At 37.0% G+C, this 24,047-nt stretch overlaps 7 gene segments (V, D, J or C); all 7 read right to left on the bottom strand.

The window, feature by feature from the left end:
• Nucleotides 1-602: 602 nt before the first annotated feature.
• On the bottom strand, nt 603-1,170 carry LOC118803326. The segment is given in 2 exon segments: nt 603-955; nt 1,063-1,170. Coding segments are annotated over 2 exon segments (399 nt in total).
• A 3-nt stretch (nt 1,171-1,173) lies between these two features.
• On the bottom strand, nt 1,174-4,551 carry LOC118803325. The segment is given in 3 exon segments: nt 1,174-1,247; nt 4,033-4,392; nt 4,490-4,551. Coding segments are annotated over 3 exon segments (477 nt in total).
• A 2,987-nt stretch (nt 4,552-7,538) lies between these two features.
• LOC118803324 lies at nt 7,539-8,015 on the bottom strand. The segment is given in 2 exon segments: nt 7,539-7,882; nt 7,976-8,015. Coding segments are annotated over 2 exon segments (384 nt in total).
• Nucleotides 8,016-8,782: 767 nt separating this feature from the next.
• On the bottom strand, nt 8,783-9,267 carry LOC118803371. The segment is given in 2 exon segments: nt 8,783-9,108; nt 9,225-9,267. Coding segments are annotated over 2 exon segments (369 nt in total).
• Nucleotides 9,268-12,503: 3,236 nt separating this feature from the next.
• Nucleotides 12,504-12,997, bottom strand: LOC118803323. The segment is given in 2 exon segments: nt 12,504-12,811; nt 12,918-12,997. Coding segments are annotated over 2 exon segments (351 nt in total).
• Nucleotides 12,998-18,037: 5,040 nt separating this feature from the next.
• On the bottom strand, nt 18,038-18,487 carry LOC118803322. The segment is given in 2 exon segments: nt 18,038-18,345; nt 18,437-18,487. Coding segments are annotated over 2 exon segments (351 nt in total).
• A 3,252-nt stretch (nt 18,488-21,739) lies between these two features.
• LOC118803321 lies at nt 21,740-22,186 on the bottom strand. The segment is given in 2 exon segments: nt 21,740-22,050; nt 22,141-22,186. Coding segments are annotated over 2 exon segments (357 nt in total).
• Between the last annotated feature and the right edge of the window lie 1,861 nt (nt 22,187-24,047).

Here is a 24,047-nt window from a genome sequence, read left to right as displayed (position 1 = left end):
TTTGTGTTATGGGTTTTGGTAGGTGGTCACTATGCCCTCTCAGGTAGTTGCTTGGTGGTTTAAATGGTGCTCCAGGTGGTTGGAAATGTTAATTCCAGCACGAATAACAACTCAGTGTCATAGAAATCTTCCCAAAACATCTTCATAATGTGGGAGTATATATGATATGAAACAGATAATGAACATTCAGGGGAACATAGTCATGCATTTGCTTCAATTATTTTAACAACACTGCTCTGAATATTTAAACAGCTGCTTCTACTCACTTGTTTCAATGAGCTACACTGCTCTCTGTTGACTCTGTTGGCTTCTAGTGTGAACTTATGTCATTCACCACAACATATTGCTGCACAATATCCATGTGTGGATACAACACTGTACAAATTTACAACACTGTACAAATTTATAAAATTATGTATGTTGGGCCCAATATTACATCATGCTATGATTATTATAATCCACTGGCCAATAAAGTTTTTTTAAATTAATGTGACATGCCGTCATTTTATTATAACATTAAAAAATTGATAACTAATGTCTGTCTTCTTTCTCACTCACTGTGTGTGTTTGTGTGTCTTTGCCTTGTTTTTCTGCTCCTCTCTTCACTTGCAATGGTTTTTGTACAGCTGTCTGTATGAGTTCCACCACAGTGAGTCTCTGGCACAGTAATACACTGCAGTGTCTTCAGGCTTCAGTTGACTCATGTGCAGGTAGAGATTAGAGCTGTCCTTGGATGCTGTGAATCTGCCCTGAACTGACTGGGCTGAACCTTTATCAGAGTCAGTGTAGTGGTGCATGATCCATTCCAGTCCTTTCCCAGGAGCCTGACGGATCCAGTACATCCTGTAGCTGCCCACAGTGAATCCACTGCAGGCACAGGTCAGTTTGTGGGATCCACCTGGAGCCACTGTTACTGAGCTCTCAGACTGTGTGAGAACAACCTGAGAGTGGACGCCTGGCAATGGAGAAAAATAAATAGAACATGAAAAGCTCCAGTCAAAGTAATGAATGAACACCGTCAATAATGCACATGAAAGTCGTTGTTGAAAAACAGGAACTCACATGATGTAACTGCAAACATCAGCAGCAGGAATGTAGGAAACATCATTTGTTATGAAGATAACCTGATGGGTCTCCTAACTGGGGTCAATGGTTCGAAGTGGATGTTTCTCTTCAGTCTGCTCCTTTAAAAGGGAAGAAGTCTGTCATTTTATTTGCATCAATGCTACCAGCTGATCCAGGCTGTTCTGCAACAGCGAGCCAAACATAGTAGTAGAGTTCTTGGGTGCAATAAGAAAACTAAATTCAAAGCTCTAATCAGTATTTACATTTACATTTGCAGCATTTAGCAGATGCTCTTATCCAGAGTGACTTACAAAAAGTGCTTTGTCTATCCAGAGAAAGTATCTTTGCTAGTTACCAATAGGTTAGAGAGAAAGTCAGTCCTGAGCTCAGATACTGCTAGAATCAGAAAGTCATTATTGACACCTAGAGAAAAAAGAACAGAGTTAAACACAGAGCAGTGCAGTGCAATACAATACAATACAATACAATACAATACATAAGTGCAGTACAATACTTTACAATCAATACTTATCAGTATAATGATCATATCTGCCCTGAGACTATATAGTTGTTATAACAACAGGAGGAATCTGAAAATCCCAAATGCATTAACTGAAATAAGTAAAGAAACCAAAAACATACCCATGTTTCCTGCTCTTTAATTCAGTGAAGTAAGTTTCTAGTAACTTTTTTTTAAAGTGTCTTATTATTATTATTATTATTATTATTATTATTATTATTTATTTTTACTTAACATATTCTCCTCATGCCAAGGCTTAGGTTTATTAATCATGATAATGATTAGTGTGTTTAATTCTGTTTAATTTTATGAGGTCAGCCTGTGGTGCTAGCATTGTGGAAAACTTTGTTGTTTTGAACTCTAAACAGCTTTTGATTGGTCCACCATAAGCACACAAAAACCTAATTAAAATTCCTTGAAATTGGTGATTCTAGTTATTCTGATGATTATTAATTATGGTCCAATAATTAGTGCTATTTGACACCAATGTTCATGCAGTGCTCTCATCAGCAGAGTGAACAAACATATTAACCTATGATTAAGTGACCCTTATTAGTCCCATAACAGGGAAATTTCACCTCTGCATTTATCCTGTCTGTGCAGTGAAACACCACAGACACACTAGTGGGCAGTGAACATACTGGCCTGGAGCGGTGGGCAGCCCTATCCACGGCACCCAAGGAGTAATTGGGGGTTAGGTACCTTGCTCAAGGGCACCTCAGTCACATTCTGTTGGCTCAGGGGATCAAACCAGTGACCTTCCGGTCACAAGGCTGGTTCCCTACCCTCCAGCCCATGACTGCCCTTGTACTACATGTTTTGAGTACACAGTGGTCATTTGTATTTTCTGAGGCAATCTTTTGCCACTTCATACTGAAGAATTAAATCAAATCATGTTATTTTGATTACTTTAATTATTTAGTTACGTTAACTTAATAACACTAAGTGAAAGAAATAAACATTATGATTTCAGTGTCTGTAAATATGTATCACATTCCTCAGTACTTTAATTAGTAGGTATGTTAAATGAATATGTGAAATTAGCACTGAATTTGTATGTTCTACAAACTGAATCTTGATTTTATGATCTTTTTTTGGATTCTCCCAATTTTATGCCCAATTCCAATTCCACCCACTAATTAGGACTCCCCCAATCACACCATACCACCAGTGCTAGGAGGGCGAAGGCAAACACAGGCTTCCTCCGAGTCATGTGAATCACCACCGCATCTTTTCGAACTGCCGCTCACGCAACATTATTGGACAGCCGAACGCTGTCAATTCTGTTACGTCAGCTAACAGACACCTGTGCTGACTAGCATCACTCTAAGTGATGAGGAAGAGGCGGGGCCATCCTACCCACCCAGAGAGCGATGCCAGTTGTGCTCTCTTGGACTCTCTTGGGCTGTAGCATCACCAGGGATCTAACTCGCGATCTCCTGATGATAGAGCCAACGCTTTGACAGCTGTGCCACTTAGGGGCCCCAAAATCAATATCTTGATTGTTTTGAGTTCTGCAAACTTGCTTTTATTGTAAAGATAAGTCTAAATTAAGAAAGCTGCAATATTTTTTCATGCCTTAATTTATTTAATGATTGTAAAAAGAAAATTTCTCCTGGCTGGCTCTCCAGCTGTAAAGAAGTTCAGTTTGAACTTTCTGAACAATTACTTTCAATGAAAGCAGCAATGAAGCATGTAAGGATTGCCCTTAACAATTAGTTTTCCTTACAGTTCATGGCCGCAAAAGGTATCTTGAATGTTATTGTCTTCTGCTAATATAATATAATGATGTAAAAGTCTGTATTTCCTGCTTGAGATCATCCTCAAATGTGCACTCCCAGCTTCATTGTATAACTGCTTACATCTGTCAACATGCCTCTACAGGAAACATGATGGAACATGTTTGTACAGTTTTCCCTTTGATGAACTTTGATGAGCCATGAATGTTGTTGCTTCTTTCCGTGCAACCAGAAAGTGATCCATTCTAGTCATTTTCTAGATCTGCTGGATCTGGACATGCTCCATAAAACATGTTTGTTCTGTATAATGGGAGTTAAATAAGACCTTTTCAATGATATTAAGAATGCTGCGTTGAAGTAATTAGAAACAGATTAGACTAGCTTACTTTGTCAGATATGGGGCGCATCCTACTGGACTATAAATGAAACATGAGGTCAGTCATTTCTCAGCATAATTAATAGTGACATTTAATTGGATATGCTGGAGATACTCAACATTACAATTAGCAAGTGTGAACTTCTACTGTTATACTAATGTTGTGGATCTGTTTTGTGTTATTTGTAAAAAAAATAATGTACAATTAATTAATTAAAAAAAATTCAAAAACATTGTGTATTTCATTGGAGAATAACAGTTAGAACAGCTGCAAAGAGTTGTGGCTGATTGTTTTGTTCGCTCATCCAGTTTGAATGAAACTTGTCTCTTACTATCACAGATGTTGATGAGTTTTTGTACAGAGCTCCCACTGAGCTGCACTGCTGTGTCTCTTCTTGCACAGTAATAAACAGCCGTGTCTCCAGTCTCCAGGCTGCTGATGTCTAAGAACAGCACGTTACTGCTTGTGTCTCTGGAAATTTTGAAGCGACTCTTGAAGGAAGCTCCAGTGTCTACAGCTCCATTTCCCCAAATGATCCCGATCCACTCCAAGGCTTTCCCTGGAGGATGTCTGATCCAGCATGTACCATACTCAGAGAGACGATAGCCAGAAACCTCACAGGACAGCCTCACTGATCCTCCAGGAGGCTTCAACTGAGCAGGAGACGAGCTCAGACTGATTCCATGAACATCTGAGAGGAGGAATCAGGTCACAGAGAACATTAAACACACTGCATTTCATCTTAAACTGAAATCTACAGTGTATAAATGAGACTAAAGTCCACTTACATGGTAAGAAGGCCAGCAGCAGCAGAGAAGTCCAGCTCATCATTGCTCTGAAAGTATCTGTGATCATGTGGTTTGCTAGAGGATGTATATCTAGAGTGTGGATCTGTATTATATACACATTGTGACAGTGTCTGACCTGCAGTGGAGCTGGACTGGATATTTACATACTGCTCATTTCAGATGATTAAGGAGGGACATTCAGATGGGTTTCCACCATAAATGCAGCAAGGTTTAACTGTAGGGCAGGGTTCATAAGCCCTTCATAACAACCAACATAGATCTACATAAACTTGTAATGTCAGAAAAAAACAGTGTCACCTCAAATATGTAGGTGTTATAACAACTAGACATTCTTTCAGACTGATGTCTTTTAGAATTAGTCTTTATTAAGGTTTATATATGTTCATGTCAGTGTATGTAGGTGTCAAGTAGACTTATGGACGCTGCCCTACAGTAGTGTCACCCAAAAGGCATTCTTAAGTGTGTTTCTGTGATGCACTATGTGAACTACGGATTCTCCAAAACATCTATTACATCCGTTACTTAACAGAATCAGCAGATAAAAGAACTAGATGTGCATTACATGATGTTGACGTTATTATAAACAGTGGTGGACGAAGTACACAAACCATGTACTTGAGTTAAAGTAGAGATACCCAAGGTAAAATATTATTCCAGTAAAAGTAGAAGTTCCTCCCTTTAGACCTCCACTTGAGTAAAAGTACAAAAGTATTTGCCTTCAAATATGCTTAAGTATCGAAAGTGAAAGTACTAAAAGATTAATTATGACTCTAATGTCCTATTATCATTTTTGTAACAAGACTTTTGCTTTATCAACTCATTTTAGGTGAAAATACTCCAGTGTCACTCTTGGTAAACCAATCTTTTAATAGAATGTCATTAATTAGTCTGACACTGATGTTTATTAAAATTATCATAAGCACAAAACACTGAAGGCAAACAATTTCCATTAGGTAGAACTGAGTGGGGTGGCACGGTGGTGCAGTGGGTAGCGCTGTCGCCTCACAGCAAGAATGGCCTGGGTTCGATTCCCGGCCGGGCGACCAGGGTCATTTCTGTGTGGTGTTTGCATGTTCTCCCCGTGTCTGCATGGGTTTCCTCCGGGTACTCCGGTTTCCTCCCACAGTCCAAAGACATGCAGTCAGGCTGATCGGACGTGCTAAAATTGCCCCTAGGTGTGAGTGTGTGTGTGACTGTGTATGTCTGTCTGTCTGCCCTGCGATGGACTGGCGACCTGTCCAGGGTGTATCCTGCCTTCTGCCCAATGACAGCTGGGATAGGTTCCAGCACCCCACCGCGACCCAGAAGGATAAGCGGTTTAGATGATGTATGTATGTATGTATGTAGAACTGAGTGGCTCTGAAATAACCTTTTGCAAACAAGCAAAGTTTCAGTTTAAGTTTTATTTGTAAGTTTAATTTTAATAAAAAATTTTAAACACAGGTTCACAAATGAGTTTTCCTTTACTATATTGCATCTGTAGGTCTCTGTTCATAAACATAAACTAGCAAAAACAAATTCACAACAAAATGAAATAGTGTTTGTATACATTCAGACAAAAGAAACATGTCAGTCACAACTGCATGTGGTACATATTTCTATATTGTGGTCTATTTACACAAAGTTAGGTAAGAGTCAGGAGTTTCTTCCATCATTTATGTTGAATAGACACTCTCAAAATTTACACTGCTGCACTGACGTTGAACTGCATGCTTGCACTGTGTCGGTATGTCCAACAGGTCAAAACAAGCTCAAAACAAAGTGCATGCTGTGCCCTGATTGGTGTTCTTGCTTCACACTTCTTTCGTTTTGACATGTTATGTTTTTATGCACACATAAATCAAAGGGAATGACAGATTTTGCATAATGTAGTGGAGTAAAAAGGAAGATATTTGACTTTGAAATGTAGTGGAGTGAAAGTAAAAAGTCATCCAAAATGGAAATACTTAAGTAAAGTACAGATACACAAAAAAACGACTTAAGTACAGTAACGAATTACATTTACTTCGTTACTGTCCACCACTGATTATAAACTGTTTGCTATTATGTATTAAATCTCTACCACTTCAGTTTTCTTCTTCCATATTTGCTGTACTGCTATTTGTAGTGTTTACTAAATAGTTTTGATTATGTGAATAAACACAGTGTGTACTTTGCACCATTTTATTACGTGTTACCTTGCTTTGTTTATGTATAGTCTTCAAAATAAGGATGTCATGAAGCGTTCTTTGTATGATATTGTAGAAGAAAACTTTTGGATCTCTAAAAAAACCTTTCAAAAGAAGATTCTTTAGAAAGCCATTGTTTTTCATGAAAACTGATTGTGAAGAACCTCCACACAATGTGTGGTTATCTGATTTTCGGATGGGAACTGTATTTGTGGTCTACCAAGTCTTGCATGTTTGTTAGTAGTCACACTTGTTTTTAGGGGCCCAAGTTTCTTTAAGTTTGCTCGCTATGAATAAATTGTCTCACAAAATGCAGTGTTGCCCCTTGTGGCTCACCATGAGACCATCTCCCTTCAACTCAGAAGGTGCTCGGTTCAAATCCCACCTGAGCTGTCCTTGCCAAAGCAAAGGAAACTTGAAGCAGCGGGAAAAGTTGTATTTTGAGAGCTTGTAAGACAATGAATGTTAATATTTATCGAAAACCTAAGATGTTAATGGAAGCTTATAGTGCTAATGAACACTGATGGTGCTTGGACCCCTATGATTGCCGCTTGCGGCTATATTTTAACTTTTTTTCCTTTGTTTTTTTTTTTTTTTTCCCATGCTAGTGGATTATCTTATGTCTAATCTCCTCAGAAATATCCCCTGAAAAATGTTTTACTTGTACTTGATGGTCATTTTGGCAGTACATTAAATAAATGAAGGATAGTCTCTTTGCTTAGTGATGTATATTATTAAATTAGTATTATTTAGGAGTATGTTTCCAAAACTTATCAGTGCAGCCAAGGTTTTGTTTTCTTGCCATTACTCTCTTGCTTGAGCTGTTACAGAGTTCAGTCTCCCTCTGTTTATCCTGTGCTCTAGTTTGTGTACAGCTGTCTGTATGAGTTCCACCACAGTGAGTCTCTGGCACAGTAATACACTGCAGTGTCTTCAGACTTCAGTTGACTCATGTGCAGGTAGAGATTAGAGCTGTCCTTGGATGCTGTGAATCTGCCCTGAACTGACTGGGCTGAGTATTTGCTACTTTCAGAATAATAAGCAATGATCCATTCCAGTCCTTTCCCAGGAGCCTGTCGGATCCAGTGCATCCAATAGTCACCCACACTAAATCCACTGCAGGCACAGGTCAGTTTTTGGGATCCACCTGGAGCCAATGTTACTGAGCTCTCAGACTGTGTGAGAACAATCTGAGAGTGGACACCTAAACAGAGACACAAAGACACAGCAGGTTAAATATGGTTGGTCAGTTTACTGCATTAATCTGGTTCCTCATTGAGAGAGATAACAGACTCACATCCTGCAATCAGCAGCAGCAGTAAAGACGTGAGGAACATGGTGTTTGTGGATCCAGAGCTGGTTAGATTAGCAGATTCTCTCCACATTCTGTCCCTCATGCACTCTACATATGGAGAAGGAGGTTGATGAAAAATTTGCATAACAAGTGAAAAACTGCTGATCTGGCATTAAGAGAACAGCAGACAGGATTGCTTTTGTCAGTAAAGGGTGCCCCCTACTGGAATATAAATGAAACGTTCAGATATTGAGATATTACAGAATCATGTTTAGAGTGTTGAGTCCAAGCTGCCTATGCTTTTAGTCTATAAATTCAGCTTTGTGGAACTGAAAGTGAACCAACCTTAGTTGCCCAGGTCCTGTAAAAAAAAATAACAAAAAAACCCTGTAAAAAAACTGTGCAGACCTAATCAGACAACTGATCACATCTTGCCTCGAGACTAAGTTATTGGTATCTGATTGTGAACTGAAAAAGGTGTCACTTAATTTTTTTAATTTTTGATTTTATTCACTTCTGACTGGCTTTCTCATCAAATGACAGTACAACCAATTTATTATCCTTTCCAATGATATGACGAATGCTGCTTTAAGATATTGACACATAGATTAAACCAATTTGCTTCTTGAGAGAGGGGATTTCCCTACTGACACACAAAACATGAGTTCCATCATTTCTCAGCATCACTCAGAGTGTTACTGTGTCTCTGCTTATCATTTATTCTGGGGATACTCTAAACATCACAGTTATCACGTGTTAAGTCCTACTGTAATACTTCCACTGAGCTCCCACTTTATTACTGTGCAAAATCTATGAACAGTAATAAACAGCCGTGTCTCCAGTCTCCAGGCTGCTGATGTCTAAGAACAGCACGTTACTGCTTGTGTCTCTGGAAATTTTGAAGCGACTCTTAAAGGAAGCTCCAGAGTCTATAGATCCACCACCCCAAATGATCCCGATCCACTCCAAGGCTTTCCCTGGAGGCTCTCTGATCCAGCCTGTACTGTAGTTAGTGAGATGATAACCAGAAACCTCACAGGACAACCTCACTGATCCTCCAGGAGGCTTCAACTGACTGTTGTATAAAAGCACTCGAGGTCGTGTGTTACCGCGAATAATATCACGGCTGTGATGATCTATGACCAAATCACAGCCGTGATGTTATTTTGCGATAACACAAAACCTCGAGTGTTCTATTGCTTAATAGTAGCATTCAGATGGAATGAAATGTGTTCTCTACTGAGTAACTCACAGGATGCAGCTGCCAGGAGGAGCAGTAGAGATGTAGAGAACATGGTTGGTGTTGAAGTTGGACCTGTGGGATCTTCTCTGTTCTCCACAGCTTAAAGAGAGGGTCAAAGGTTAATAGATGGAGATCCTGGGCGGGAGCTTATATCTGCTTGTCTAGTGATCCATGAGAGTCCAAGCTATTCATGACAAGGAGAGGCTCAGCATGTGCAGAACAGAGGATGTTTTTGAGGGAGCAACACTTTTCTACTTCGACTTTACTTTTCAATAAATTATTAAATTAGCAGCGCTGTTACATGGCATTTATTTTAAGATGAGTTGATTTCACAATAAAATAAAGAACACAGTGCTTTACAGTGAAAAAATACTCATGAACGTTTTAAAATCTTGGTTACAATGAATGGTGTTTATTTTCAGCAAATCCAGAATCAAAGACCGTAAACTTGGTGAGGTTCTTCATGGTGAAAATCCAGTTGAGATGTGTTTGTACTTAACAATTCTCTTTTAGTCTTCCTAAAAACCTGCGTCCCTTCATCCCTATACAGTGATGTAAAGCAATGTCACAGAAAAACAGTTTGGTTCCACAAATGAACCTTTACTGTAAATGAGACGTGCAAGATGTGTGTGTTCAGTACCAGTTGTTATATTACCAAGATTTTGATAAGACTTAATTTAGAGAGTTTGTAGATCTTCTCCTTTTCTTTAACTTTCAACAAAATGTATATCAACTGCAACTGAATTCTGTAGTTTAGGATTAGAATTTATGTTGTAAAAATGTTTTTTGGGGTAATATTTTACTTGAAGCCTGCTACAAAACATTAATTTACCATGTCATAATATGTCATTATATTTTATGATGTCATGGCAGATTTTGTACAGTAATACTACAGAGTCATGTTACAATTACCTGTAATTGTTGTGGTAGATGCTTTTATGTTTGAAGTATTAAAGGTTAACAAGAAATAAATGACATAAGCTGACATGGAATATTACAGCATCTGTCATGAAAATTACCAATAAAGGACACAAATATATTACCAGGATTCAAGTAAAGTGTGTTTTATTTTGTGTGTATTTATTATATTTTTTTATTTATTTATTTATTTTTTATCAGTTTGATTGTATGGATTGTCTGATATTTGTATGCATGAAATAAGACAAAAATGACCATGGAGAAGGATGCTGAGATGAACATGTGAGCTGTTGAGGGTGTTTTTGTTCAGGTCAGCTGGGTGGTTATAACGCTGTGGCTCTCTGGCGCAGTAATAAACAGCTGTGTCCTCAGACTGAAAGTTCTGGCCTTGTAAAAACACTGTGCTGCTGGACGTGTCCTGACTGAAACTGATCTTGCTCTTCACTGTGTCTTTGATATTAGTGCTACCACCACTACACAAATATCCAAGCCATTCCAGTGCTTTCCCAGCAGGCTGCCGTATCCAAGTAATACAGTAGCTCGACACTGAGATCTTACAGGAGATGGAGAACGATTCTCCAGGTTTTACTACCTTAGAAGCAGCCTGAGTGAGCTCCACACAGTCTACACCACCTGACAATAACAATTAGAGAACATGGAGTCAATTCATTTCACAGCTATGTGTAAATTCTCAATTCAAAACTAATCAAAACTGATCTAATTCACCCAGAATGGAGACTTACCGAGTGCTGCTATCAGTAACAACAGTAGCACTGAGGAGGTCATTATTGTTTTGTGTTAAACTAAACTGAATGAAGCTGCTCTTCTCCTCCTCAGCAACACAAGCAAGCCTTTTATGTAAGAGGGGCAGGTGGAGGATTTGCATGTAGAGCATCATATTCACTATTATTATCTCACATGCACTGTGTTTCACTCCCTGAATATTCCATGCTTGGACGACTTGCCTCACCTCTTTCCAATAGATAATTATGCCCTAGGATTATTAGAAGTTTTTTTTTCCCTTCTTCTGTAAATTTGACATTTTGGAGATGTAAAGTTTTGTTAACTGCTGCATATCAATAAACTGTAGGCAACAAACTATCTGCAACTGTGATGTTTGCTTCACAAAAGTGTTGCTGTCAAATCAGAATTCTTTAATAACCAGGTTTTGGTAGTACAGGACTAATACCTTTTTAAAACCCAAATAAAATCTACACAAATATATTCATTTACGTATTCATTTATTCAGCTACAGATCATGAAATTCAGTCCACACGGCTACAGAATATTCACATATAGAGTGCTGGCTTGTCAAAGTCTGATAAAAATTATATCAAAACCAGAATTATATTACTGTTTGGTTTTTTTATGGTCAGCAGTACCTGAGCAGTAGATCGGGCAACACTTTATTTGGTCCCTAGTAGATGTCTTATAGATGCTTATCTTGCATTTAACTTTCATTCATCTAAATATCTATTAAATTCAACTTGATTTTCTAACACTAACCTCTCGACCTCACTCTCAAACCTAAATCTACACCTCACCTCGGTCCTAAACTTTGCCGTGGTACTAATCCTAACCCTGGTCCTAACATTGCTGAGAATCAACAAAGTTTCATAGATACTTTATTGATAATTTGGATGTCTAAACATAATGTACTGGAACCAAGGTTTGTACATCTTCTCATTTTTCTATGTGTTTGTGTCCATGTTGAGCTTGTGAACGCTACCGAGTTGGGGGAGGATATCAATTGTTTTTGATCAAAGATTACAGAGCTTTGTTTTATCAACAAATGTTTTGGTAATAAATTGCAAGTCCTTTGATTTTTGTTGGATTAAAGAATGGATTATTGACTGATGCAAACAATGCAGTATTATGTGTTTTGCTTTAACCATTAATGTACAGAGTATAAGTTGCACTGGTAACAATTTACATTCAGTAATCTGTACCATTTTTAAGTAACCCTCCCAACCCTGAACATGTCAATCACACGCTGTCATGATTTGTGATGACAGATTATGTTGTGTAATGTAGAATTGTCATGTTTACATTACCAGTAATTGTTAAGACATGTATTGTAAAGATGCTGGAGTGATGTAATCATATCTAAATAGAGTACACTGACCAAAACTAGATTGTGTCCTGTCATGATATCAGTTATTATGCCATCTGTCAAGACAATTAGGGGTAATGATAACATGGCAGCATATGACATCTATCCTGATATGCTTTTAGCATTTTTTATTCACTTTTTGAAAACACTTATTGTAATTTATATTAATCCAACTATGAGCAGCCAGACTGAAATAGTTTATTAGTGACCTTGAGTGGTGCTTTGGGGTTTTTGTAAGCCGTGTTCATTAGTTAGTGTCACTGTGAGCCTTTTGCACAGTAATACACAGCTGTGTCTTCAGTCTGCAGATTCTGTCCTTGTAATGTTATTGTCTTGGTTCCAGTGTCTCTGGAGAAGCTGAACTTGTTTTTTAGTTTGTCACTGTAATATGTGCTCCCACCACTACTGAAATAGCCAATCCACTCCAGAGCTTTTCCTGCAGGCTGGCGGATCCAGCCTGTACCATAGCTTGTAACTGAATATGAAACCTTGCAGTTGATGGTCAGACTTTGGTCTGGACGGACCACCATGGAACCAGGCTGAGTCAGTTCCTCACAGTGAACACCTGTAGATCAAAAATACAAAGTTACTAATGTTCAAAATGTTACACAATAGCTTAAAGACAGACGCACTCTGACTGAGTGAAATGTGTTGTTTACTGAGTCACTCACAGGATGCAGCTGCCAGCAGGAGCAGTAGAGATGTAGAGAACATGGTTGGTGTTGAAGTTGGACCTGTGGGATCTTCTCTGTTCTCCACAACTTTATAGAGAGTGCCTCATATTCTAAGTACACAGAGATCTGAAAGGTGGGGGGAGCTTGTATTTGCTTATCTAGTGATCCATGAGAGGCAAAGCTATTCATGACCTGCAGTAGAGGTCAGTAGTTTAATACATCAAATCTTAAGAACAACCTCTCTGCCTGTTTTCAACAGATATAAGCAACACTTTTATTTAAAACTGGTAAACTGTGTTTCCTGAAGAAAATGCTGAGTGATTGCGCAACTTAAGAATTTCCCTGGTATCGCTAGGTTGTTTCTTGGTTGTTGCTGTGGTGTTTCTTATTATTTTCTATGTTATTTCATGTGATTGCTTAGCAGGGGCTATGGTATTGCATGTGGTTCCTAAGGTGTTGAAAGATAGTTGCTATGATACCTCAGTTTTTTTGAACAGTTGATATTATATTCCAGGTAGTGGTTATGGTGGTATTGTGGTTGCTATAGCATTCCAGCTGGTTTCTAAGGGGTTGATAGGTGACTAGCAGATGTTGCTAGGTTGTTAATAGGGCACTGCTAGGTGGTTTCTATGGTGTCTCTCATGGTTGCTAGATGGTTGCTGCGGTTGGACAACATATCCAGAAACACAGTGTATTAGAAATGTTGCCTTGAAGCATCAACAAAGTGTATATGCATGTAAAAAAGTTAACTGATAATGGACATTCAGAGAGACTGAAAACACTACTCTAAATATTTAAACAGCTGTTTTCCAACTCTAATTCCTCTCATATCTAACTCCATCCCTGATCTCCCCTTGATCCAATGAACTGTACACCTCCCATGTTACTGTACTCTCCCCATATGCAATATAAGACAATGCAAACCTCTGAAATGATGTATTTTTGTCTCGCTTCCCTCCAGCCCCACTGTCACCACTTCTCAGCCTCTAGACTCCATTTCCCAGAATGCATTGTCAGATCACATGACCCCAGACCGCCCTTACGTGACTCCCCACTGCTCTGCTTGATTATTGATTCAGGTCATCTGTTTAACACACCATTTAAACCTCCTCAGTTTGTCTGTTCATTGCCAAGTATTGTCTTTGTTCCACAGAGCATTACTGAGCCTTCTAGTACGTTAGTTTGTCTGTCCATTTATGAACTTTACTTTGTTTATTTTGACCTTTCACCTCAGTCTAGCCCTGTGTGTATTGTTTGTATTTCTGGTTTGGACCTTCTCTTCTGGTTTATGGACTCTGTTTGTTGGATTGGCCCTATGATTACTGTGTTCTTGATCTGCCTTTTGACCTTGGACTGTTTGATTTTGATTTTGGATTCTCCTTTTGCTAATAAAGCTGTTTTACTTCAGTCTGGTTTGCGAGCGTCCGAGTTCTGTCCGAACCTGACAGTTTTAAATGTACTATTTTTTTCATGCTAACAGCAACAGAGACACACAAACTAATAATACTGACATAGAAATAGTATTAGCATTAATATATGTAGGTGCAGGAATGAATAACGTACATTTAATAAAACCCTTGGAAAAATAGGTTTCATTAAGTTTTGGTTACACTGACTTCTATGTATTTCTTTCTGTATTCCTGCCTTTATTACAGTCTTTACAATGGACTTGTTTTCAATTTTTGATTTACATTTGCAGGAATATTCCTCCAAACATCAGTCTTAAAAGTTGCAGTCTTCTTTTCACAAACTCAGTAAATCCCCAAATGTTCATTGATTTCTCTTTTTCTTTTTCTCAATATTAACTTCAGACATAAAGCAAGAGTGAAACTCATTTTTTTAGGTACTGGTTATCTTGGAGTGACTGTTTGGTGGTCTACCAGATCTGACATGGCTGTTAGAAGTTCACTTTTTCTGCATCTTTTAGTTATTTCTACTGCAGTTTTGGAAACTCCTGTTTTACTATTTGACTTTCCCCTTCCTCATGCAAGTAGATGACCTTATATCTACTCTCTTCAGAAACATCTCCTGCAAAATGAAAACTTAATGGTCATTTTGTTAAGAATTTAAATAAATGAAGGATAATCTCTTTGCACAATAGTCTACATTATTCAATTGATATCACCCTCCCTCTGTTTATCTTGCCCTCTAGTTTTTGTACATCTGCCTGTAGGAATCCCACCACAGTGAGCTTCTAGCACAGTAATGTACTGCAGTGTCTTCAGGCTTCAGTTGACTCATGTGCAGGTAGAGATTAGAGCTGTCCTTGGATGCTGTGAATCTGCCCTGAACTGGCTGAGCTGAGCTTTTGCTACTCTCAGTATGATAACCAATGATTCATTCCAGTCATTTTCTATTTTCAGTGCATCCAAAAGTTGCTCAAACTGAATCCACTGCAGGCACAGGTTAGTTTGTGAGATCCACCTGGAGTCACTGTTACTGACCTCTCAGACTGTGTGAGAACAACCTGAGAGTGGACACCTAAACAGAGACACAGAGAAACAGCAGGTTAAATGTGGTTGGTCAGTTTAATTCATTAATATGGTTCCTCATTGAGAGAGATAACAGACTCACATCCTGCAATCAGCAGCAGCAGTAAAGACGTGAGGAACATGGTGTTTGTGGATCCAGAGCTGGTTAGATTAACAGATTCTCTACAAACTGCCTCTCATTCACTCTACATATGGAGAGGGAGGTTGAAAAACAAAATGCATATCAAGTGCAGAAACTGCTGCACTGGCATTAAGAGAACAGCAGACAGGACTGCTTTTGTGAGTAAAGGGTGCCCCCTACTGGAACATAAATAAACCATGAGCTGAATTGAGGTCCTTTTAAAGTTCACTGCTGAGATGATACAGACTGTTTAAATGAGGACAAGTTCAGAAGAAAGTGAATGGAAAACAGCTTCAGTATGGTTCCTATATTACCAGTATATTTATTTACTGTTATACTTTTACAATTGTATGCTATAGTTTGAAGACCCTCCATCAAATTTTCTTGATTTTCTAAGTGAAAATAAATTAAAACATCATCTACAGAGAACACACTTACAATTTAACCAAATTAAATTAAATTATACAAAGTTTCAAGCTTTTTTTTTTATTGAAACTTTTAGAAAAAAATCAAACGCATAAAGTATAATGCCATGTGCCATAACTTTTGCACAAGGTACATTTAATTCTAGCTCATTTTTTCAATTTTTTACATTCACCAAAAAGAAAATGAAAGTTCAGCCTGTTTTAGAGATCTAAAATTTAACTGCACAGTTTTTTACTTCTGTAACATTGAAGTAATGTATTTCTTTGGAAATCTGAATGTAAAACAAAACTGGAAGTGAACTTGATTGTCATCTTCGTAGGTCAGTAAGACATTTATAAAAGTGTTATTATTGTGTTCAAATGCTTTACTTTATTGTGTCAGTTGTACAGGATTGTTTGATATGAAGAAAACTGCAGCTGATATGATGAAAGCAGCAGGGGGTTCTTAGCCCTCCCTTTTTACCCCTCATTGCTCACTAACAGCTCAACACAGAGCCATCAATAGTTTTTAACAAGCACCAAACCTTATAATGTTAACGTGTCATGGTTCCCGATGTTTCGTAGGGTCCATCAGCCTCGGGTCACTCTGCAGACCTCAAAAATGTTTACTATGACACAAATGACCAAGACCCAATGCTGTGTTTTAGCATCATCTTTTATTTTCAATGACTATTTAGCTTTAAATAAATAGTAAATCAATACTACAGATAAATGTTTCTGTGTTAGCAGGACATTAGAGAGGAGATGTGTAGAAGAGGTAGTTCATGTGGAGAGAGGAAATAAGCAGAGGACTTTAATTATGGACATATTGAGCAAACATCTCTGTTTTTAACACATTTCATTTATTTTCTTATCTTTTTTAATCATTTTGTTTATATGACATGTCAATCAACATTGCTGAATCTCTGCACATGTTTTGTTGATGTGTAAATCTTCATATTAAACAAAAAAGTAGCAGCTGCACATTTTTACTGGTTATTTAAATAAAATTATGGGGTTGATATCCCAAAACAATTCTACAGTGACCTGGGCTGAGCAAGTTCTTTGTAGAACTGTTTAATTTTATGACTTTAACATATACTGGCGGAAAGGCCACTAAGAGGCCTGCAGAAAGAGGTTAATTGAAAATGTCAAATTTAAATATTGATATTGGTATTGATATTGACTTGAGTTGCTTAATGTAAAGCATCCTGCAACTCATTTAAAACTCAGATACAGCAGTTTTAAACATCTCAACTTTTGGAATAATTAAAACAGCCAATCAGAATGCAAATAGTGCAATTTACATATGTTGTCAGTTTTCTGAGCCATGACAAAAAATGGGAGAAGGTACAGCAAATGTTTCACAATACAGCACATGAACAAACAGCAGCTGTTAATTTTGCTGCCTGTTGGAGTGACTGAATGTGTTTCATGTTACATTGTTAGTTTTTAATTGTTTCAAGTAACTGTCTAGTTGCATGGAAATCATATTGCAGGCAACACAAAACATGCAACCAGTTGCATTAAAGTTTCACCATGTAAAGCAAACCAAAGCCTTGAAATTTTACTACTTTACGATGTTGTATGGGAACAAAAAGAGTGAAGAACACTATTAGAAATAAAGGTTCTGTACAGGTACATTTGTCATTCATTAAGATGTAAATGTTCCCACGAAGGTACCTTTTCATAACCTAATGATTTAAAACAGAACAATGAATTTAAAAGCCTGGAGACGAGACAGGGTGTGTGGAGTCAATACAACTTAGAAAACATGATTTCAATGGATTATGGTACAATTATGTTCCCTGGCTAAAGGTACTGAGATGTACCATTGAGGGTACCACCCCAGTGACAAGAGGGGCACTGCCCCAGTGACAGTGTAGTATCCTTATTTCTGAGAGTGAAGAAAAAAATACATAAAATGTTTCCCATACCAAAACAATACTCTTTGCATTTTTTTTCATATATGAAAAAAATTACAGACCCTATTTTGCTGCATTTATTTTAATCCAACAATAAACAACCAGACTGAAACAGGTGATTAGTTGTCTTGAGTGTCGGCTCTGGGTTTTTGTAAGCCGTGTTCATTAGTTAGTGTCACTGTGAGCCTTTTGCACAGTAATACACAGCTGTGTCTTCAGTCTGCAGATTCTGTCCTTGTAATGTTATTGTGTTGGTTCCAGTGTCTCTGGAGATGCTGAACTTGTGTTTCAGTTTATCACTGTAGTCTGTGCTCCCATCACCATAGATGATTCCAATCCACTCCAGAGCTTTTCCTGCAGGCTGTCGGATCCAACCTGTGTGCTCACTTGTAACTGAATATGAAACCATGCAGTCGATGGTCAGACTCTGGCCTGGGCGGACCACCTTGGAACCAGGCTGGGTCAGTTCATAACAGTGAACACCTGTTGGCCAAAAATACAACATTATGATATGTATAAACATTTATTAAACATGATCTATAAACTGAAATGTGTTGTTTACTGAGTAACTCACAGGATGCAGCTGCCAGCAGGAGCAGTAGAGATGTAGAGAACATGGTTGGTGTTGAAGGTGGACCTGTGGGATCTTCTCTGTTCTCCACAGCTTAAATAAAGGTTAATAGAGAGATCCTGGGCGGGAGCTTGTATTTGCTTATGTAGTGATGCATGAGAGTCTCAGCCATTCATGATACGGAGAGGTTCAGCATGTGCAGCACAGAAGACGTTCTACTTCAAAATTAACTTGTAAGACAATATTAAAATGACCTGCAAAGTAAATAAGCAGAAGTATAAACTGATTCTGTTGTATAAAGTGGAACTAGGAAGATTTAATTTGATTTAAAATGTTTTGTTTTGTTTTTTGGTTTGAATTCTTGTAAAATAGTGTTTTATTCAAAACCTTTATTTAAGTTGATTAAAGTTAAATTCAATGTTTCATCCTGAAATGTGTTTATTTATTCAGTTACTGGTGTTATTGGTATATGTTTTCAATGTTTCAATACTTTCACAGTAATTTACTGAACCATATTAACAGTAAATAAGAGAGAAATAGCAACTGTATACTGTAGCAACTGTATCGCTATACTGATGCAAACTTAGTAATAGTCTGTGAATAATGTATTTTTACATAACAACTGTAAAAGTAATGTGAGCAAGCAGTTAGTCATTTACTGCAAATTTACATATAAAAAATGATGTTTAAATATGTCTAGACTTACAAAACATGAATAAAGTAAAATATCAGATACAGCAATATCACTGCACATATTTTTTGACTGCTTTGCATTTTATATGCACAAAATATCAGAATACTTTACATACAATTTGATCTGACATAACCAGAATCCTGTAATTGCAGTTTGCCATTATTTTTAAACACTTTAGTGTTCCAGCATTTAAACAATGATAAAAAAAAAAAAATCCAGTGTAAAATATAAAAGTATTTTAAACACGAAAACCTGAATAATCAGGAAAAAAAATACTTATTAATTTTTATATACATAAAATATTTACACTTTTTAAACCCAATATAAACCTCACCATAATTTGCTGTGTTAGTACATGACATTGATTTTATGATGAGTTCATTTCATAATAAATCAATAAATACTGTATTTTACTGTGAAATGAAATTTCTCATAAATGTTATGAAATCCTGGTAATAACAAGTGTTGTATATTTTCAGTGCCTCCAGAATATGAGATCATATCCTACACATTGGTGAGATTCTTCTGTAACACTTTACTTGAAGGGTTTCTACATCACACATTCATAACATCTTACATAAACACTTCATAACATTCATGAATGTGTAAATCAGTGTTCATAAAGCATACGTTTTAGATGATATTAATATGGGCTACTATGTCATGTTACTGAGATACATTTTTACAAAATTTTACAAAACAAAATTCTTTATTTTTTCTCTGAAAAACTATATTATTTTCAGTGAAATGCCTCATTTTGCGACCGACAAAATAAAATGACCTTGCTTTACCACTTTGGTCATTACATGCTTTGACACATTTTGCCTAGACTTTCAACTTCTTTTTTAATTATGTGTTTCTTCTTAAGCTTTTGCATTGTCCACTTTGCTTCTTTAAAATTGTATTGAGTGGTTAATTTAACAATCGATACATTGTTGAGGAAAACGTTGTTTATCCTCAGTTTCGATGCAGCACTGCTATCCTGAGGAGTAAGTAATGATTTAGAGGTTTTATTTTTAGTGATGTTCTTCCTCACCTATATTATTGGATAAGGCACACGTGTAACTGTGCATTGGATATTGTGTATAATTGACACTCTTTGAGGCTAAATGTTGCACTGTTATTCTAAGGATTAATACATTCTGTTTTGTCTTTACCTCAAAACTGATAGAAGTTAACCCGACTGAAATGTATGTTATCAGGATCTTTCAACTGCAATGCAAAGTAGTCCACTTACATTCATGTGTCTATCCAGCATCTACAGGGAATGGATTGTTCATAGCATATTTATGAGTAATTTACTGTCCATATACACCGTAAAAAGTGGCTCATCAGATATCCTTAAAAAATGACTTCATGTAGTAACAAGCAATTAAACTAGTTTTATTCATCTTAAAAAAACGACATTGATTGAATCATTCATTCAGAGTGTTTATTTAGGTTGAATAAAACTAGTTAATTTACTTTTTACCACATGAAGTCATTTTTAAGTAGATCTGATGAGCCACTTTTTACAGTGTAGACACTCTTCATGTAAAGTGCCTGTGATTCTTTATGGAGAAAGTCTATTTGACACACAACCATAGTTAACAATTCTCATTCAATTATCCTTAAAGACTTCAATCCTTTCATCCTTTCATCCCTGCATCTCTGTATCTTCCAGAAAAAGCTTCACTCACTAAAAAATAGGGGCCCAATAGAGCCAAAAGGAGTTCTTTGAAGCAACGAACAACAGCTTTGTTCCACAAAGACCTTTTAATTGGCAGATTTTATGCAAAGCATTATTGTAAATGAAATGTTCAACATGTGTGAATAATAATATACCGATTACTGTAAAACCAAGATTTTTGTTACACTTTATTTAGAAGGTTTACTGTAGATGCTTTGTAGATGTTCACTTTGTATTTAGTGCCTTAAAAGTACAGGGCCTGCCAGCAGGCATAGAGTTTTATTACACATGCTTATAACCTGAGAATAGCTCCACTAATTTGCATTGAAGTCTTCGTAGTTACTGAATAATAAACCTTAGTCTATACTAAACCTGGGATTTTAAAGGATTAATTAACATCCAACTAAATATATATTAACTGAATTTTGTGTCTAACTCTAAATTTAAATCTAACCAAAACCTGAAACCTAAACTTAGTCTTAATGCTAGTCGTAACAGTGTTAATAAACAACTAATTTTCACCAGTTTTTAGTAATTACAGAATTTGTAAATAATTTATATTGTACTCTCAAACTGAAATGTGACTCAAATGTTTTCTAGAACTTTATGTCCAAGTTTTGTGTCCGAGTAAGTACTAATTTAAAATTACTCGGTTTATTGTACTTAATTTGATGAACTTTAGCTCCACCTGTTGGTTCATTACTGATAGTGCTCATATAAAAAGACTAATGAATAAACTCAAATATTTAATTTCATCAAGTGGTGTTTGTTGTGAATAAATTATGTTCAAATATGAAGCAATTAAACATTTTCATAATTCACATCTATCTAAAGTACAGTAATTCATGCATTCACAACAGTAAGTTTCTCTGTCAGAGTCTCTTTGTTTTCCTCTGTAACTGAATGAGGAAGTGTTTTTGTACAGCTCTGTCACTGTTTTCTATCACTGTGACTCTCTTGCACAGTAATACACAGCAGTGTCTTCACTCTTCAGGCTGTACATCTCTAAGTGCAGCTGACCGCTGGAGTCAGATCTGGAGATCCTGAATCTTCCCTGGACTGACTGGGAATAGTACATCTGAGAACCAGGTCCAATGGTAGCAACCCATTCCATGCCTTTTCCAGGAGCCTGTCTGACCACAACTATCCAGTAGCCACTGAATGTTAATCCAGATGCTGTACAGATCAGTTTATGAGCATCTCCAGGTCTTTTAACCACAGCTTCAGACTGGATAAAGGTTTGGCACAGAACGCCTGTGGAAAAAAAACAAAAAAACAAAAATATATAAATACATCCAATATTGCAATAAAATAAAACCAGTTCAAATACAGTCTGAGGCTCACCATGCAGAGACATTATTATCAAAAACAGGTTCACAATAAGATCCATGGCTGAGAGACCTTTCTTATTTCACAGCTGTGGAATCAGGCAGTGCGTCTTGTAGAAGTCAAAGATTCAGCATCATATATAAGAGGAAGATGAGTTTGCATGGATCCTCCTCATTGACTTCAAACACCAGTAAAGAACCTGAGAAACTCATTATACATGGATCATTAGATACATCAGCCAATAGAGACGTTAAATAGTTTGTAAGATGTTTTAGTTTGATTACTTAATTTCTTTTTTCAGCAAGTGCACAATTTGACAAACTTTTTAATGTTTCATTATATTTAATCAAGTCCAGGTTGCACTTTCAGCTTTGGGGAGGATGTATTTAAACTTTAAGGGCCATCTACTGAATTAGTTTAGGGAGGGTCTGTGTTCAGTCTGACTGTACTTAGTTTGTTTTGCGTTACTACTTCAAAAAAACTTTGAAAATGTCCTTTTCATACAGCTGGTGAGCCAATCAGGAGGGATTTTGCTTAAACACATGAACATCCTTGCTATATAATTATTTTATCAAGTTATCAGCATGTAGACCCAGAGCTTCTGTGAGCTACTATGTTTTCTATCACTGCATAAAAGATGCACAAGGCTTCCTTTACTGCTGGATGCCTTTTTCCCACAGTGAGAACTTGAGCTCATTCAGAGCAGAATTCAAGGCTGGGCTGCACCAGTTTAGTGTAAGTATATCATTACATTTGTGATCAAAGTCTTTACTAAGTCTTTTGGCAACACTAGTTAGCTTCAAACTTCAATCTTATTACTAAATTTGGTTGCACCACAAATCCTTAGGTCATTTCTTAACTAACAACCACTAATTAATGCAGATGCCACTTTAACAAGATGATATCATGAACCAACCTATAAACCTGCTATCAAACAAGGCAGGAACATGTAGTGACTTCTTCTGTGGAAACATATCTAGTTTGCAAAAGAAGAATGTATTACTGAATAAAACTGAACACTGTGGTCACTGTCTGTTTAGTCTCAGTATTTCCTTGTGACAACCAATTATGCAGCTTTTTAAATGATGGTTTCTTGACAACCAACAGAACAGCAGCTTCAGTTTTGATGGATCAGCAATGGTTGCGTCTCACTGAACTGAGCTGTGGATGTCAGATTGTTTTTTGGAGTTAAAACCAGGGTGATTATTAGAGCTCTAAGTAAAAGCACCCACTAAAACATTAGTGCTTTTAGCCTTATTAACCAAAGAAGTCAAAGAAGCATTTTAGCTCTTTTTTGTGGTTTCAGTTGGTTTCCCCCAACACACATCTGCTTAGGTGACTGTGTAAATAGAACCCCAATTCCAAAAAAGTTAGGACACTGTGTAAAATGTGAATTATTGTAAATAAAACCAGAATGCAATGATCTGTAAATCTCCTGGACCCATATTATATTCACAATAGAGCATAGAACACATATCATATGTTGAAAGTAAGACATTCTACCACTTCATGAAAAATATTAACTCATTTAGAACTTGAACTTTAATTAAATAAACTTAAACAGGGCAAGTGGTAATAGGAGTTCATGGAAGAATGGAGGGATAGAGAAGGAACAATTGAAAGGAAAGGATGTGTAACAGTTATGGATGGGTAAATAAAGGAGCAATGATTTGGCAAACGCTCCCAACACTGAACATGTCAATCATACGTTGTCATGATTTGACATGACAGATTATGTTGAGTGATGTAGAATTGTCATGTTTACATTGACAGTAATTGTTAAGATTGTAAAGCTAAGATATTTTAAAGCTGCTGCAGTGATGTAATCAAAACTAACTAGAGTACACTGACCACAATTAGCTTGTGTCCTGTCATGATATCAGTTATTATGTCATCTGTTAAGACAATTAGTGGTAATGATA

The sequence above is a fragment of the Colossoma macropomum genome, unplaced genomic scaffold (assembly GCF_904425465.1).
Source record: "Colossoma macropomum unplaced genomic scaffold, Colossoma_macropomum, whole genome shotgun sequence".
Lineage (NCBI taxonomy): Eukaryota > Metazoa > Chordata > Actinopteri > Characiformes > Serrasalmidae > Colossoma > Colossoma macropomum.
Note: the sequence above shows the minus strand (reverse complement) of the source record. Positions and strands in the feature narration are given on the sequence as shown.